The sequence below is a fragment of the Rhinolophus sinicus genome, chromosome 4 (genome assembly GCF_057876585.1).
Source record: "Rhinolophus sinicus isolate RSI-liver-muscle chromosome 4, RSI-T2T, whole genome shotgun sequence".
In the NCBI taxonomy this organism is placed as follows: domain Eukaryota; kingdom Metazoa; phylum Chordata; class Mammalia; order Chiroptera; family Rhinolophidae; genus Rhinolophus; species Rhinolophus sinicus.
The window spans coordinates 24250371-24268004 of record NC_142504.1 but is presented as its reverse complement, the minus strand read 5'-3'; the positions used below and the strand labels follow the sequence as shown (position 1 = coordinate 24268004).

General features: G+C 31.5%; 1 protein-coding gene across 4 annotated transcripts in view; it reads right to left on the bottom strand.

The window, feature by feature from the left end:
- Window positions 1–17634, bottom strand: part of DGKB (diacylglycerol kinase beta) — a 647688-nt gene that overhangs the window by 161211 nt on the left and 468843 nt on the right. For all 4 annotated transcript variants that reach the window (XM_019727049.3, XM_074340800.2, XM_074340802.2 and 1 more), the window contains 2 exons: window positions 16285–16375; window positions 6721–6916 (listed from right to left, as the gene is read on the bottom strand). In XM_019727049.3, coding sequence (XP_019582608.1) covers window positions 6721–6916; window positions 16285–16375 — 287 coding nt within the window. The remainder of the gene's footprint in view (window positions 1–6720; window positions 6917–16284; window positions 16376–17634) is intronic.

Sequence of the window (17634 nt, the reverse complement as noted above, 5' to 3'; positions counted from 1 at the left end):
GTGGACCTATATCTATTTTCAACCAATGAAATTATCATAGTATTAATATATGCATATATTTTTGTGAAATGCTACATCTCAAATACCTTGATTTTTTTCCAACAATTTTAATATCCAGGTATAATAATAATGCAGCATGAAATCCTTTTCTTGTTTCTAAATTTAATTGATTTAATCACCGAATCTAAATGCTTGGAAATTGTTCTGCTTGCCGGTGTTTGAATGCCAAACACATCATCTACAGTTCTAAAATGAATGTTGCAGTTATATTTAGACAACTTAAAACACTGCATTCTAAATTACCCTAAATAACCCATAGAAATATCTAGAAACAATGATAATAATGGATGACATATGTTCATTACCATCAAATTTCAGATAAGTATAACTTCTATGAGGTATAGAAAATATTACAGTCTTACTATTTAAATGCTCTTTGTGAAATTATCTAGTAGGCAATGCAATGCACAGCACACATGCATTAATCTCAACTCTTCCAGAACTCACCATTCCCAATTTAAAGATGAAGACATCAGAGCTAATAACCTTATTTATCTTCAGAGACAAAATAAATTCAAGTTTTGCCAAGGTTTCACAGACATCAACTCATTTATTTTCTTTGATCAATTTGGCTTGAATTGACTTTTTATCCCTGCTTCTTGAGAGTTTTCAAAAAACAATATTAATAAAGTCATTTGATATAGAGAGATTCCTTGACAGCCAATCAGATAAATAGTCTCTCATGTCTGGCTCCTAAAAAGAATCAGGGTTTTAGTCTTTCCTAGCAGAGTGCACAGACATAAAATAAGTAGGGTAGGTGCATGTGCAGTGTAAAGTACACAGGAAAAGCTTATTCTTGGGGACCTGGTACATAGTAAATTTTATGCAAGATGATGTATAATAAAAATATTGCTTACAGGAAGTGTTCAAAATTGGGTCTATGAAAATGATGTGAAGTGGTGAAAGCTGAAATATTAGCCTGGTGAAGTTGTCTATACTTTAGTTTTTCCTGTCCCATCATCATAATTTTTGCCATATGCATGTACCTCCTGTATTATTATTTAGTTTTGTGTTTTCTTTTGAACTCTAGTTTTACTTAAATTGATTTATTAAAAACAAAACAAAATTTAGATTACAATGATAAAATTAAAAAGCATCCCTTTAAAGAAAAAATTAACTGTAACTGCAAATATGAACACTATTAAATTTAAAAATATTCATCTGTATACTGCTTACACTATCTCAGCAGAGTACATGATTCACTTCGGGAAATTGTGTCCAAATAAAAGAATCAGCATTGGTAAACGGGGATGAAATCATCAAAAAATCCATGGATGACATCATAGGCTAGTTTTTAAAATACACTTTTGTATGACGGGTACCTGGCTAGCTATATCCATATGTGGGGTAGAGAGTCACCTAGTTATTGAGATTATAAGCAGGAAGCCCAGCTGCTTCTGACAGTACCTCCCTTAACTTCTGACAAAAGTTTGAAACTCTATGGCTTGAATATAATTACTTTTGCTCAGTGGATTTCAAACTTTTTAAAGCAGTCAAAATATTTTTTTCAAATGAAGCAGTATTTTTTTAAACAGTAAATAAAAGAGAAAATAAGAATTTTATTTGTATAAACCTATTTTAAAGCTTTAAATTGTTAACACTCTCAATACAATCAGTCTATGATAGTAATGGGGTTATTTTGATGAAGACAGTTGCAATGTCACAGGCATCCTATTTTTCATTGATTTCTGCATTTTGTCTTGTGTACCATTGGGAATATTATGATCCAGACAGATAAGTAATTGTAAATGGTATGAACTTTTTATGGTCGTCTTGTACCATTTTGAGTTCATTAATGGAAAGTGGAATAGTTGGACTTGTAGCTTCAAAGCTAAAACCTTTAGGTTAACTATCATGTTCCCCCCAAAATAAGACCTAGCCGGACCATCAGCTCTAATGTGTCTTTTGGAGCAAAAATTAATATAAGACCCAGTCTTATTTTAATATAAGACAGGTATAATATAATAAATATAATAAATATAATAAATATAATAAATACAATATAATATAATGTAATATAATATAATATAATAAATACTGGATATAATATAATACAATACAATACAGGGTCTTATATTAATTTCTGCTCCAAAAGACGCATTAGAGCTGATGGTCCGGCTAGATCTTATTTTCAGGGAAACACGGTAAAAACTGCTCACATTACTACTTGAGAGGCCCTCACTGGTTAAAAAATACTTCCCAAAGGAGTCTTTTTAATAGTTCTTCATTTTTTTCAATACAAATGTATGATACAATGTTACTTGCTGTCTAGTTCAGATGTTCATTTGAAGTTTCAATTAATCAAATTTCTCTTAATCTGAATACCTAGCTGAACCATTGTTTCAATTTCGTTGCTGGCTCTTTATCTGCATTTTGAGAAGGTTTATAATCCGTGATAAACATGCACTTGCTATATAAACTAGTACAGGCCTTTTATTTTTGGGAGCTCGTTTACTTATACAATTTCTTTATAAGCAAAACATTTTCTAAAAAGTGATTTCCATGTTGATTTAAAATATTAGTATTGTCATTTCCTTTTATTTCCACTGGTTATTATGCTATGTTTGTGTTTTGTGCCAAACAAAAGTACCTGAGTTTATGGGACTTTTAATTACATGTGATTCACATGTGCTGTGGTGGCAATGTACCCATTTGCACAATTATTTTCATTAAATATGCAAATATATATATATATGTGTATATATATATATATATATATATATATATATATATATATATGACCATTGCACAGCAACATACTCCAGTTAATGTCACAGTTATTTATTTATTTATTTATTTGTATATAAATGTGGACATGTGTATATGTAAATCTATCTTTTAAATCTATCTCTCTATCGATCCATGGAGAAGGAAGAGGAGCAGGGGAAGAAGAGGAAGTTGCTGTTTTTTGTTTGTTTTTTGTTTTGGTCTGGTAACACAATGTGATGATTTGAGAATCGTTAATAGGAGAAAACGATTTTATAGAACACACTTTAACGTTTTTTTATTATAGTTTTTCTATATCGTTCCAAAATACAGCAATAATGAATTTGAACCAAGTTTTTTACAGAACCTCTGAAGAATTGCAGTTATAACTCATTCGAACAGTTTGAAAAATAATGGTTTAGCTGAAGGCCTTTATTTCTTTTAAAATGCAAATATCTCTACTTTTATCTGCAATCAGTCATTTATACATTAATGTGAATCAATTTATTAGACATCTTTCTGAGGCTTAGATTTAATTCAGAAGAGGGGGAAGCAAAGATGACCTCAGCAACTGAAAGAAAGGGGAGAGACTGACTATTAAAGCTAAGACCTATTTGGTCTACCTCACAATTTCCTAAAGACCACGTTGTCCATATACAATACACTCATTTGTTTTTCAAAAAGAAAAAAACAAAACACCAAAAGACAAACCCACTAAGAAAGTGTCTACTGAATTAGGTGAATGTGAGTGTGACTATGTTTCAGAATCACATCTAACTGTTTTAGACTATTTTGCTGGAACAATAAAGTAATTAAATTAATGACTTATAATTTTGGTCAACTCAAATTAAATCAACCATAAAATTTCCAACTAGTGAATTTATTAATTGGAGGTACTCTGACCTTATGCTGTGAGTATACTCAAATGTTGGGAGCAATTTTATTGTGCAAGAGTCCCAGATCATGTACAGCATAATACAAATGAGAAGAATGCTCCAAATCTAATTTTGTACCTTGTGTTGATACCTTTTTTATTTAAAAAAAAAGAAAGAAAAAGAAAAAAACAACAACCTGTAAACTTTTTAATTTAAATCCTACAACTAAATAAAATAATTTATCTTTATTACAAAACTTAAGTTATGTCTGTTTCCTCCATTCTTTCCCCCAGCCCCCATCAAAAGCTTTCTAAAGTTTATGGAAATAAGCATCCATTGCAGTATAGTAAAAATTTAGAATAAATTTCAAGTTTTTATGAAGGCATATCAGAAAAATTGTTAATTAATATTTTGAGAAAGTGCTTTCTGAAAAAGAAGAAAGTTACACTATTCAATTTTTCATTTCTTTACTTAAATATTTTCTAAGAGTGAAAGACATTAATTTGAATCTGGGTTAAAGAAAAGTGTTGGACTAGAATTATGTTTCCCATATTTCATTCTAAAGGCAATACTAGCGATCATTTTGTGTAAATTTGAAAATATAGATCTAAAATATTGATCAACCCGCACAGTAATATGATTGTTGTTTTTGTGTCAAAAAATTGAAACCAAAATCAAATGATAGAAATATTTACCATTTAGGATTGAGATACATGAAGATATTTTAAGTAGTAAATTTCACTTTTTACTATCATGTACGACATTCAATAATTAACCAAATAAATTTGAAATCAAAACTTAGAAGCATTTTGAGACACTTTTGGCTATTCTGTTGCAAAATATATCCAATTAGAAACATTTCCTTTATAAATTTAATTAAAAGGAAAAACTGATTATTATATAATAGTCTAATTTTTTATACTCAGCTGATAATGTCCCTTGTAGCAATGAAATTACACTTAACTTGAAATAAAACTAAATCCAAACTACAAACATAGTCGGGTGACAGAAGGAACACCAAGTAGAGCCAAATCAGTTAGAAAGACGCTTCTGCTATTGCTCACACAAGACCTTCAAAAACTCTAGCTTCTACCATTTTTCTCCATCCTTGTATTGAAAAATAAGTATTCCTAAGTCACAAGCCCTGTAGGTTCCCTACAGCAGAAAGCAAGAAGATAGAATGGGAAGAGAAACCATATCCTATAGTTATGAGCACTAACAGTCTATATGACAGCACTTCTGTATGAATTGTCTGTGCTTTATTCCAAATGTGTATTCCTGAAAAAAGCATACAAAGGGGAAGAGTGAGGCCAATAAATGGCATGTCTGCTGTATCTCCATACAGGGTGTATACACACTTGTCCTGGTGGGCCGAAGCTATGAGTCTTAGAAACTTTAACAGCTCAGTGGGTGAACACAGGTGACAGTTGAGCATTGAGAATCAATTCAGATACATATGTGTAATATCTACATGCAAAAGAACAGGTTATATATTGGTATGTAATGACCAAACAGAAAAATAATCCTGGAAGTTCTTATATATACTATATATAAAACTTAAAAAAAATTATATGGACTATGTTACTATATAATAGATATGTACTCATTGCTTTCCTAGAGAGAACAGAGATTTTTAAGTTTGATCTTAGTATGGTCCTTGAACTAATTTTCATATTTAGACATTTTCATTAATTTTCTAGAAATCTACTAATGTTACATTTAAACATACACACAATATTCATGACAATGACTCCTATAAATAAATGATTACACCTAATTCCCCTCCTTTTCAAATTTACAGAGCACAAACCTACTCATTTTTTAATGTACTTCTCTTTCAACAAAACATTTCCTCCAATGTTTTCATACAATTAGATTCATTCTGAGTATAAAACATTTTAATTAGTTTTATGTAAACTTGCTTATATTAAATTGCATGACACTTTAGGATTTACCTCTATTAGAGTTACACATTTAAGGTCCATCAAAGCCTTCTATCATTGGCAAGTTGTAACAAGCGCTTCTTTGAAGAGGATACCTAATATTTTCTCCATCAATATTTGTCACCCTTATAGTCAGCAAATTCCATATAACAGAAGTCACTGCCTGCTACTGAAACTTAAATCAGATACTCGAAGACATCAAAACATAAAGCTATTTCCTACCACAATCAAGCCTGCCAACCATCCTTACATTTTATTTCTTTTAAAAATATATACATTCATTTATTTTATCGGGCTATAACACCTTCATATTTCATCTTTGATATGTTGAGCTCAGCCAATATGTTTTCTTAGATATGTGAATGCCATCAATGGTATTAGGTAGATTTGGGAAGGTAAATAAATATTATAGATAATATCATAAATTATTAGGGCATGATCAATTATCAGAATACTATCAATTTGATATCTTTGTTTTAGCAACAAGGATTAGTTGTCATGCCCCAATGTGAAATACATTACAATGGAGTTGAAAATTGTGATTCACAACTATTCTGTCCTATTTTGTTAGTTCTTTGACCTCTGTTTCCCAGGTTTCCTACTTGTTATTAAATTTCTGGAAAAATAGCAGCATACAACTCAAATTTGTTGTGGGATATTTGAACATTCCATTACATATGGTAGATAGAAAAATAGCTCAATGGACGATAGCCTCAATGTCATAGCTGACTGAGAAAAACCAAGAACAAACAAATCTCGCAACACAATCTTAGAAAAGCCTTAATTAGGCCCTTGTTACAGCAGCTCAAATATCCTGATAAAGATAATCACATTCCAGAATTTAATGTACAATACATACTATATTTTTATCCACAAAATATCCACATGTATTTATTTTCAGTGGGAAGATATATATCCAAAGAAGGAGAATAAAGGAGGAAAAAAGTCATCTAAAAATATAGCCAGTTTACACACATGATTTTAGATTGTATAATTTAATCACACATGCATATCTGATATTATGAAAAATACAACTGTATAAGTATATAGACTTATACAATGGAAAACTTTAATGTTAACATAGCCTTCAAAAGCAGATTAAGATCAATTTAACAAATAAATGTTAGAAAACCTACCTTGACTTGCAAACTTCAACTCTTTGGCATCTGTGAGCGTGGTCCTTTTGTCAGACACTTTTTTCTCTATCCGGCGATGGCTTCGTCGTTTCTTAGACTCTCCCCAAAGATTGGATCCTCCATGCATGCTTGGTATATTCAAAATAGCAATTCCTTCCAGAGAGATGTTTATTAAATCTATCTGTACTCCATCACACTGATCAGTAAAAGAAAAAAAAAAAAAAAAAAAAAAAAAAAAGACAGAAACAGTAAGATATTTTATCTTTTTTTTTTTTTTCTTGATTTCTTCTTTAGGCATATCTTTATCTCTTAAATACATAATCTTGTTATTTCTAAATAATTTTTTCAAGAACACTAGTTACTGTAAATGTCAATATGAAAGATAAAGCAGCCCCTAACATTAACTAGTTATCAAGCATAGGCATTAAAAATGATCAAATTAAATCATTAGTGTCTCTTTGTTCACAGAAAACCTTTGGGAGGGAGATATGTTAGTGTCTGAATATATAACCAGTTATAAATTTCCAATGTGTGTACAAAGATGTTGATTCTGGGAAGTTTGTTCAGATTTTAGGCATAACTTTTAATGATTGCATCCTATTTAGAACACACTGCAAGGCACTATTGGGGGAAAGTGAAAAAAACAGAATTCATAATTCATGGTCTCACTTTTTCGGGCAGAGAAAGAAGTAGCATAAGGTACTTTTGAAAATAAGAGAAACAATGTAGAAAACAGCAATTGCAAGAGCTCTGGAGAGGCTAAGGACGGTTTCTTGGTCTAGAATAATTTCCAACACAGTGTCAAAGGCAATGAGAGGCACAGTTGTCAAAATGAATATGGAGGACCAGGCAGCTGAGTGAGGAAAATGCCAGGAGTAGCACTACACAGAGTCTCAGCCCATCATTACCTTATAGCTGCTGTGACGATAAATTGGGAAATAAAAACCATCAGGCAGGCAGATCGGTTTTGTTTCGTTTTGTTTGCCTGGTGACAAAGCACTGTCTTGATTTTGAAATATATGGAACTTGCTAACAGACTATGCTTTGCAATATTCAGAATGGTCACTTTAAAAAAAAAAAAATTTGTTCTGTTCAGGGATCCCACTGCTGGCCATATATGGAGAGTGACAAGGCCATACTGTTTTTTTTTTTTTAACTATTTATGTATTCATTTGCTTTGAGTTTTCTAAATGGTAGTAATTTTAAATCTATCCCAGATATTGTTCTCCCATGTTCAGTTTATAAGTCAGTACAAGAAGAGATGTAAATATACAACATTTTGTTTTACAAAGAACTTTGCTACGGATACGCATTTCATAACGTGAGGTATGTCTGCAGTGGGATTGTTTTATTTGCCATGTCTTGTTACAGAAAAAAAAAAAAAAGGTAATAACTTCATCATTCTTTCTCAAGGCAATCAGGATTTCTGAACCTAGAAGAGATAATGTTCCACCAAAATGATAAAAACAGAAAACATAAAAAATCTCTTTTTCCACATTTGCCTCATCACACTAAATCTAATACTGTAACTTGTTCACTAAAATATAAAAACTGTGAAATAAAGAAACACATCTTGAGCCTACTTGGCAGGGCTAGAAACCAATTCTAGAGAAGGTGCCAAGTTCTCATTCAATTTGTTTCAATGAGGGTGAAACCAAGGTCTGGGTAATGCCTTCCCCCCCCTTCTAAACAAGTGTTTTTGTTTTTGTTTTTTTTTCTTTCCTCCTTTTCGTGTATTAAATTAAGATGATTTCTTTTTACTAAAGAATTCTGCTCATGTGTATACTCACTTACCACTACATATTCTAGATAAACAGATATTAATTTCATAATTAAAAGTAATCTTGTGTAAATACCCTGCAGGCCTCAATGAATCAAACACATACTGTGTGTCAGGCCTCCCACTGTCTTCAAGTGGAATGTACTGGCTGGATAATTAGATAGTACATATTTTTTAACCTTATTTGCATGCATATTATATCTTTTGCACACTGACAAGCAGCAGTAACAACAAAAGTCAGATTACCACAGGGAATTCCCACAAAGAAGTCTTCATTCCTTATAATTTGCAGCCTAAATTAAAATAATTTGATCTTTGACAAGGATGAAATGTCAAGCAGAAGGGGGTCCTCTACAAGCCATGGCCTGTGGCTTCTGAAATCTGCCTAATTTATGTCAGTCACTTCTTAATACATATTTAAGTATTACACGAAAAATATGATAAATATGCAACCTGACACCTTTGGTATTTCCCTGCTGTTAATTTATAAAGGTCTGGTTTCCCCCAAACTGACTAAAATCATTTAAATAACAGAAGAATTGCGAAATAAGCTGGAGTTGGGGCCTGGCTTCCATTTTCACTCGATATTGAACACAGCAGGTAGTATACTAAGACAATTATTTGACGAGTCCTTAGAACCCCACTGTGACAAGTTACTTTCAGAATTAGGGAAGTATTCCTTTGTTCATCTTCAGAAAAGGAGAGCATGTTGCAAATAGGATTTTTTTTTTTAAATTGAACTAGGAAAGTTACATGTGACTATTGAGAAATATCATTGTATACTCTTATTCATGTTTTCACTCTTCAGAGTCTTGTCAGGTGTAGTTTTAAGGAAACAGAGTAAGTAGCTCTCTGAAAAAATGAAAAAAAAAAAAAAAATGGTCAAGGAGTGCCAATGAAGAAGGAATGAAGAACACGGAGGTTCCTGTGAGAGCAGGACAGTTAATGTCCTTACATAAATTGCTATTTATTAATGATTTGTTTCCACTAGTTCTTGACCCCAGGCTACCTTCCTCTGTTTGCTTTAACATTATGTTCATTAGTCTGGAAAATTTCAGGGCTAGTTCTGATAGAGACCAGGAATTGTAGCACACCGGTTGAGTGCATAGAAATAAAAGCTGAGGTGAAGGCTATGAAATATAAACAAGTTATAACACTGTGTCAGATAATATTTTCATCCGCTTTGAAGATTTATGATTTTTAAAAAGGTAGCTACGGAGGAAGAGAATATAAAAGCTTAAAAGCTAACAGCCTCGGTTAGTCAATAAATCCTGAATATTTTTATTATGGAGAAAAAAGGTCGTTAACATATAGTACTACGGGAGCTATTTGCAGAGTGCAAAACTGTGATGCCATTGTCCATTCTTTCAGTTTTAAAATAGAAGGTTTCATTACAGACACAAATTTACCTAAAAGAAAAGATGTTTTAAAAAAATTTGCCAATGTATTTTAATCTTAGTTTACAAATATACCCTGAACGATACCATATGGATGTTAAGGTCAAGCTTTTATATGTAAATTTAGTGTTTCAGATTCATTTAACATGTCATTTGATATGAAAATTCAAACATGTGAAGAACCCTGGAGAGCTATAAATGTGGACAATAAATTTGATGAGATAAAATTAATGATACACTAATTTTTTTTCATAGTGAGTCTAATTCTATGACAAGGTTAGATAAAAATTATTTTAAATTTTACTCAACGAAACAAAAAAAAAACATTGCTTTGTGCATTGTATAAAATAGAGTAAAATAGATTACTGTAAGCTTACTTTTAGGAGAGTTTCTGCAAACTCACACTAATTTATAAGACAAACTTATTTGTGTTTTTGCTGAAAACCACAGCAGCAAACCTAGAAATTAAAACAGACATATACAAATGGCTTAAAAGTATCTCTTCTGATATGTGATGTCTGAGGTACTCTATGTTTTCCCAATGAATAAAATGCATTTTTCTGGAAATATGTCTCATAAATTTTATCTATAAAACACAGTATGATGTTAGAGCTCAGAACAAGCCTTTTAGGTAATTTTAGTAATATTGCTCGTTCAAGATATCAAGCATTAGCCACAGTATCAGCAGAAAACCAGTTTAGTTTTATGTTTTTCATTTTTGGTAGATTCTGTGAAAGCTAGAAATTATTGCTGGAATATTAGCATTCTTACCAAAAATACTTTATTAAAAATAACTTCTGGTAAACACAGAACAGAATTTTCATCTTTTGGTCATTCACTCCCCTTTTACCTGTCACAGTTCTTCCTCACTCTCTCCACTATGAAAAACTATGATGTATTTACCTTGATGAAATTATAATGCTATGCTTCACCCTCAGCACATTTCTGATTCTTTTCTGGAATAAGGAGTTATTTTTTGTTTTGGACTTAATGAGTCCACAGGAAACTTTGGTTTCCTATGACTGTCTTTGTTGAGGTCCACATTGTATCCCTTCCACATTGCTTCTAGAATTTCATTGAAAAAAAAAAAAGAAAAATCACCTGGGAATCTTTAGAAGAGACAATAGTTGTTTTAAGTATTCCTTTAAGTATTCTTAAATATTAAATATCCTTATATCACACACACACACTCACACACACACACACACACACACACACACACACACACACAGAGCAGGAAGAAACTTTTGGAAGTGATGGATATGTTGATGGCATTAAGTTTGGTGGTAGTTTCACGATTATATACTTATCTCCAAACTCATGAATGTGCATATATTAAATATGCACAGCTTTTTGTATGTCAGCCATGCCTCTATAAAGTGGGTAAAAAAAAAAAAAAAGAGAAAAAGAATGTCCTTTTACAAGTTTCATTTCCCATACCCCAAGATAGTGTTTCGATAAGGCTAGGGCTAGACAAAGGTCCTCTTGGTACATGTTGAAAGAGGATGGTTTTGATACAGGTGAGGCACAGACTAAATTGGGAAACTGCCTTATTGCCTTGAAGAGCTCTGGGCTTTCCAGTTACTGGGAGTAAAATCTTAACTTTGAATCCTGTCAATTTATTTTGTGTCCTTGACACGCTTATTGCTGTTTTTTAATTCTTGAGATCACTTCAGGTTTTATAGAAGTACTTAATCATTAAGAAAAATCTCAGTATTTTGGGATGAAAATTCTTGGCCTTAAAACTTACCATCTTTCCCAGCCTCACTGACAACCACAAAACTGGAGAATGGGCTATTTTATTCTCCAATGAATTTGCCTGGTACATGAAGCAAATAAAAAAATCTATGAGCTTCATAGTTTCAATGACAGATGTTGACCTGAGATTCTTAGGTGCATGCTCCAAATAGTTTAAAACAAACTTTGCTTTTAATATATTATGTTGTAATTATAAAACTTTATATTTTATGTTTTATTTTTTATCTTCTGTAACAATGTTAGAGGATAAATGAAACTCTGAAAATTAAAAATGTCAACTTTGTTTATCTCTCTATTGCCATAAATATTACATATGTACTGCCATTACACACATGTATATGTGTACAACCTACAATTGACTTGTTCCCTTAGATTTAAACTTTTTGGAGCAACACAATTCTTATTTCTCTTAAATTATTCAAGAAAATGTTCATCTGCTCACCTTTGCAATGGAAATATAATAGAATCTCTTTAATGCATAGGATTTCGAAGAAGGCTAAATCAAATAATGTATGGACACTGCTTAGCACCAAGCATGAGGTATAATTAATAATAGATAAATCTTAACTATATCATTATCAACTATTGCCCCATGATATTCATATTATTCCAAACATTCAACCCCTTTTGGAAACAGCTTCCTATATGAAAGAAAAATGTGAAACAAAGGATCACACAGTAAAATGCTTTGTTTTGAAGGTGCTACTGATAAAACATATACCTATTACTTGAGGTACTCTTGTCTTGAAGTGATTTTATTTTCTGTTATATATTTTCAAACCATAGTTGGTATAATTTTAGGCCAAATAGGAAGCAACAGGAAACAAAATCAAATCTCCAAATTGCTGTTTTTGTTATATTTAATTATGAAGTAACCTTGAGGGTAGAAAGGCGCATTCTGCTAATATGATAGACTGGATTCATTAAAAAGTGAGTAGAGAAGCAGATTTTGTATTATCATCCATACACACAAACATACACACACACACACGCACCAAGTTTTAGAATTAAGATAAATACCTAAAATTAACAGTATTTCAAGATGTACAACAATAGAATGGGGAGTGTGCAGCCCTGGTTCTGATTTATAAATGCTATTGCTAAGCCAGTAAATGCAGAGCTGGCAAACCAGACTTGAAGGGCATGTAGAAACATGACCCTTAGAAGAATCACTTAGAGCTAGTTGTCCAGGTTTCTTGGAGAATACTCTAAATAACTTTCTGTGTATAAGGCTCTGTGGAACAAAATCACTAACTTCATCATTTATTAACTTTAAAATCAATGTTTCCCACATTTATTTTTATTCAAATGTCTTTCGCTATGTGATACAACATGTCCTTGAGTAGTTTTTACTTTGTGACACATATAACACTACACTACATAGATCAGTGTTTCCTTTTTAATGAACACTTTATTTTTTTAGAGCAGTTTCAGGTTCATAGCAACGTTGAGAGGAAGGTACAGAGATTTCTCACACGTACACCTCTGCCCCCACACATGCACAGACTCTCCCTTTATCAACATCCTCACCAGAGTGGTACATTTGTTACAACTGATGTCCTACATTGACACATCATTATCACCCAAAGTCCATAGTTTATATTAAGGTTCACTGTTGGTGTACATTCTATGGGTTTGAAAAATGTATAATGACACTTACTACCACCATCATATCATACAGTTGTTGTTTTTTTTTTCACTGCCTTAAAAATCACTTTTTACTGTTTCCACAGTTTCACCTTTTCCAGAATGTGATATGTTGGCATTATTCATTATGTAGTATGTTCAGATTGTCATCTTTCACTTAGGAAAAGCATCATGTTCCTCCATGCCTTTTCATGACTTGATAGCTCATTTCTTTTTAGCACTGAATAATATTTGTCTGGATGTACCACAGTTTATTTCCCCGTTCACCTACTAAAGGACCTCTTGTTTGCTTCCAAGTTTTGGCAATCATTAATTAAACTGTTAGAAATATCCATAGGCAGGTTTTTGCGTTGACATTAAGGTTTCAACACCTTTCGGTTTTCAAATCCAGGGAGCATGATTGATGGATTGTATGGTAAGAATATGTTTAGTTTTGTAAGAAACTGCCAAAGTGTCTTCCAAAGTGACTGTATCATTTTACATTCCCACCAGCAATGCCAGTTCCTATTGCTCCACATTCTCGCCTGCATTTGGTGCTGTCAGTATTCTAATACCGTAGGTGTGTAGTGGTATCTCACTATTGTTTTTAATTTGCATTTCCTTGATGACATATGATGTGGAGTAACATTTCATATGTTTATTTGTCCTCTGTGTATATATTTTTTTGATAAGATGTCTGTTAAAGTCTTTGGTCCATTTTTCAATGAGATTATGTTCTTATTGTTGAATTTTAAGAGTTCGGTGTATATTTTGAATAACAGTCCTTTATCAGATGTGTCTTTTACAAGTATTTTCTCTCTATCTGTGGATTGTTTTCTCATGCTCTTGACATGGTCTTCCACAGAGTGAAGTCTTTAATTTCAATGAAATCCAGGTTATCAATTTGTTATTTCATGGATTGTTCCTTTGAATCATAGGTAAAAAGGCATTGCCACATCCAAAAGCATCTAGGTTTTCTCCTGTGTTATCTTCTAGACGTCTTACAATTTTGCATTTTACATTTAGGTCTATGATCCATTTTCATCAAGGGTGAAGGTCTATGTCTAGATGTTGTTTTTCTTTTTTGCCTGTAGATGTCCAGTTTTTCCAGAACCACTTGTAAAAAGACTGTCTTTACTCCATTACATTGCCTTTCCTCCTTTGTCAAAGATCAGTCAAATACAACTATTTTGGGATCTTTATTCTGTTCCATGATTTATTTGACCATTCCTTCACCAATATCGCACTGTTTTGAGTACTGTAGCTTTATATTATAGTAAGTCTTTAAGTCAGATCCTCCAGTTTTGTTCTCCTTCAACATTGTGTTTGTTACTCTGGATTTTTTAACTCTTCAAATAAACTTTGGAATCATTGCTGAAACTACAAAATAATGTTGAGATTTTGATTGGGATAGTATTGAATATATGGATTAATTCATGAAGAAATAACATCTTGACAATGAGTTTTCCTAACTATGAACTTGGACTATCTCTTCTTGATCATTTTTTTTTCAATGTGTGTTCAGTGGTAGGATAAGGTAAACAGAGGTGCAAGAGGCTTCAGAGTATCCACCTTACGTTCAACCAGAAGACATACATATATATATATTTTTTTTTTCTTTTTTTTTTTTTTTTTCATTTTGGCCTTATTCTACAAATTTTCTTTGAGAATTCTGAATGTAAGATATGCTCAAAATCCACTATATAAATAAATGTTAAAAAGATTTCTGAAAGTAAAGGGATATTGTAGATGTTTTTCATAAATATCTATGCACATATGCAACTATATAAATTATAACACCACACACACACACACACACACACACACACGAACAGGAATCCTTCATGAACAGTAATCACTGAAAATCCATGCGGACCCCAAATCCTTCATCTTTTGTGATTCTATTCCTTTTCAGGGTTATGATCTGCTTCAGTCATGAAAGGCTTTTTCCATTCCATGACCACCAATTTATACTTCTAATAGTTTGATTTATCCACCAATCATAATGAAAAAAACAAAACACATTACATTCTGAGATAGTAGCACTTCTCCTGTTATTATCATTAACAGTAAATTAGAAACATACGATAATGAAGAAGCAAGCCAGGCCATTACGATTCTATGTGTTCCATAAATACTTTTGTTTATCAAACTTATTACCTGAATATGTGACACAAATGATTTAGGTCTCAGAAGACGCATTATGCATTTATTCAAAATGGAAAATGTTGAAGGTAATATTTCTCAATTCACATCAGTCATTAGGTTTTCTTGTTTTATAATTTGGGTCCTTCGGTTTATCTTTACCACTTATCAAAAAATAATGTTTCCGTTTTCTTTAACCCCTAATATCTCCCAATAAAACTAAGTTATTTTCTATTATAACTCATCTCCAAAACTTTTAATTCTATAGCGTCTGTATTTTTTCCCAGACCTATTTGCTTCAAATCTTTTGAAAATGTATTTTTCTTGCTATCTTTGCTCTCTATCTTGGCTTTTCCACGTCCTATAAAAATGTAATGGGGAAATGGCAACCTCGGGAAGTGAGAAAATCTAGTTAATGAATGGGAATGGAATGGAAAAGTATACTCTCTAACCTTTATTCATGAAAGTAAGTACAATTTTAGTGAACTGTGTTTTAAAGGTTATAAGATATTGAGACCTGAAAATACTAAGTTTTTTAAAAAAATGTATCTTGCAACTTTTCTCTTTCTGTTCAAGTACTTACTTTTATCTTACATTTTTCTATCCACACTATGCCCAGTAACTTTTCCATTGATTTCTAAAATTGTGTTTCACCTTTCATTCTTTTATACTATATTAAAATAACTCATACTCAAACTTAACTTTATACTAACATTTCAGGTAGTGCTAGATTCCCAATGAGTGATAGAAATGAAATTTTAGAATCATGGGTAAAGATATGTGGATTTCTCAAAATATAACTCTTTCCATGTGCTACCATAAACATATTGATAATCAAAGATAATTTATTTTTCTTACTTCTATTTCTACAGATTCATGTAGTTTCTTGCAGGTGGCTGAGAAAGTTTCAGATGTGCCAAATTCAAAATACCAAAATTTGTTCTTCATTCTGAAAAGGAAAGAAAGAAGCAGCTTAGGAAATTATCAATAACAGGAAAAAAAAAAAAAAATTAATGGATTAGCCCTGTCTTGTGCTATAAGTCATAGAAAAGGTTTGAGGACATGTACCTTCCATAATGTAACAGATGTTCACATAATTTTCAAAGCTTAAATGTTGGTGTCAAATTGTATGATTGTCCCTGAGGGGATTACAGGAATGTATTGGTCTGACAGATTCAAGTATATCTTTTACTTTTCTATACATTGGTTGCTCAGATTTTAAAATATGATTGTAGTGCTTACTATTTTTAGCATATTCTTAGACAACTTCATTTTTGACCTGCTACTCTATAATCATAAAGAGTAAAAAAACAAAAAAAAACTCTGGACTTTTTTGAGAAAATAAATAAATAAATAAATAAATAAATAAATAAATAAAACTAAATATGCTAAAATTTTCTAGATGGCTATGTAGCCATTAGAAGTTGGCATGATTGAATAGCATATTAAAAGTAAATTTAAAAATGAGGTTATCCATAAAGATAAGATTTAGTAATTTGAGGATAAGCATGGATTATTTCATTAAGACATTGTCCTATATTATATAAATACTGGAAAATTATGATACAGCATAGAAAAACTAAAGAATACTGTTTTATTAATATAACAAAAGTTGCAAAGAAAATATAGTTTAAATCATTTAAGGATTTAATCTGGAAGTAAGATGTTCAAAATGTATTTTCTCTCATGACCCATTGACCATACATTTATTTCTTCATGAGTTAATTAAATTTATGATCATTTAATGTAATTTTACAAAAGTTGACTAGATTTTTATATTACCCAGTATTGAATTTAAAAATTTGTTCTATAAAAAAAGTGCAGTTTTAATTATATATATTCAAATAAGTTATCATGCCTTCAACTAGAAGAAAATAGGTAAAAAGAGACACATGTATTCACAAACAAAGGTAAGACAGAAAGATATTTTTGTTATGCTCAAATATGCCTCTCATATCAAATTATTCTTTTTGACATAAATATTGCTATGTGCTTTTCACATTAGCATATAAAACATTTCAACCATTAAAAAGGCATTTGGCAAGGACCTCATTACTTAATTAAACTCTAGTTTAGGAAAATGATATGGAACCTAATACAGTGCTTATTATTATGCTGTACTGAATAGAGTTCTCTGATATGACATTACAAATTATAAAAGTAATCGCATCTATCTAGACATATCCAATAATATTTAGCCTCATACAA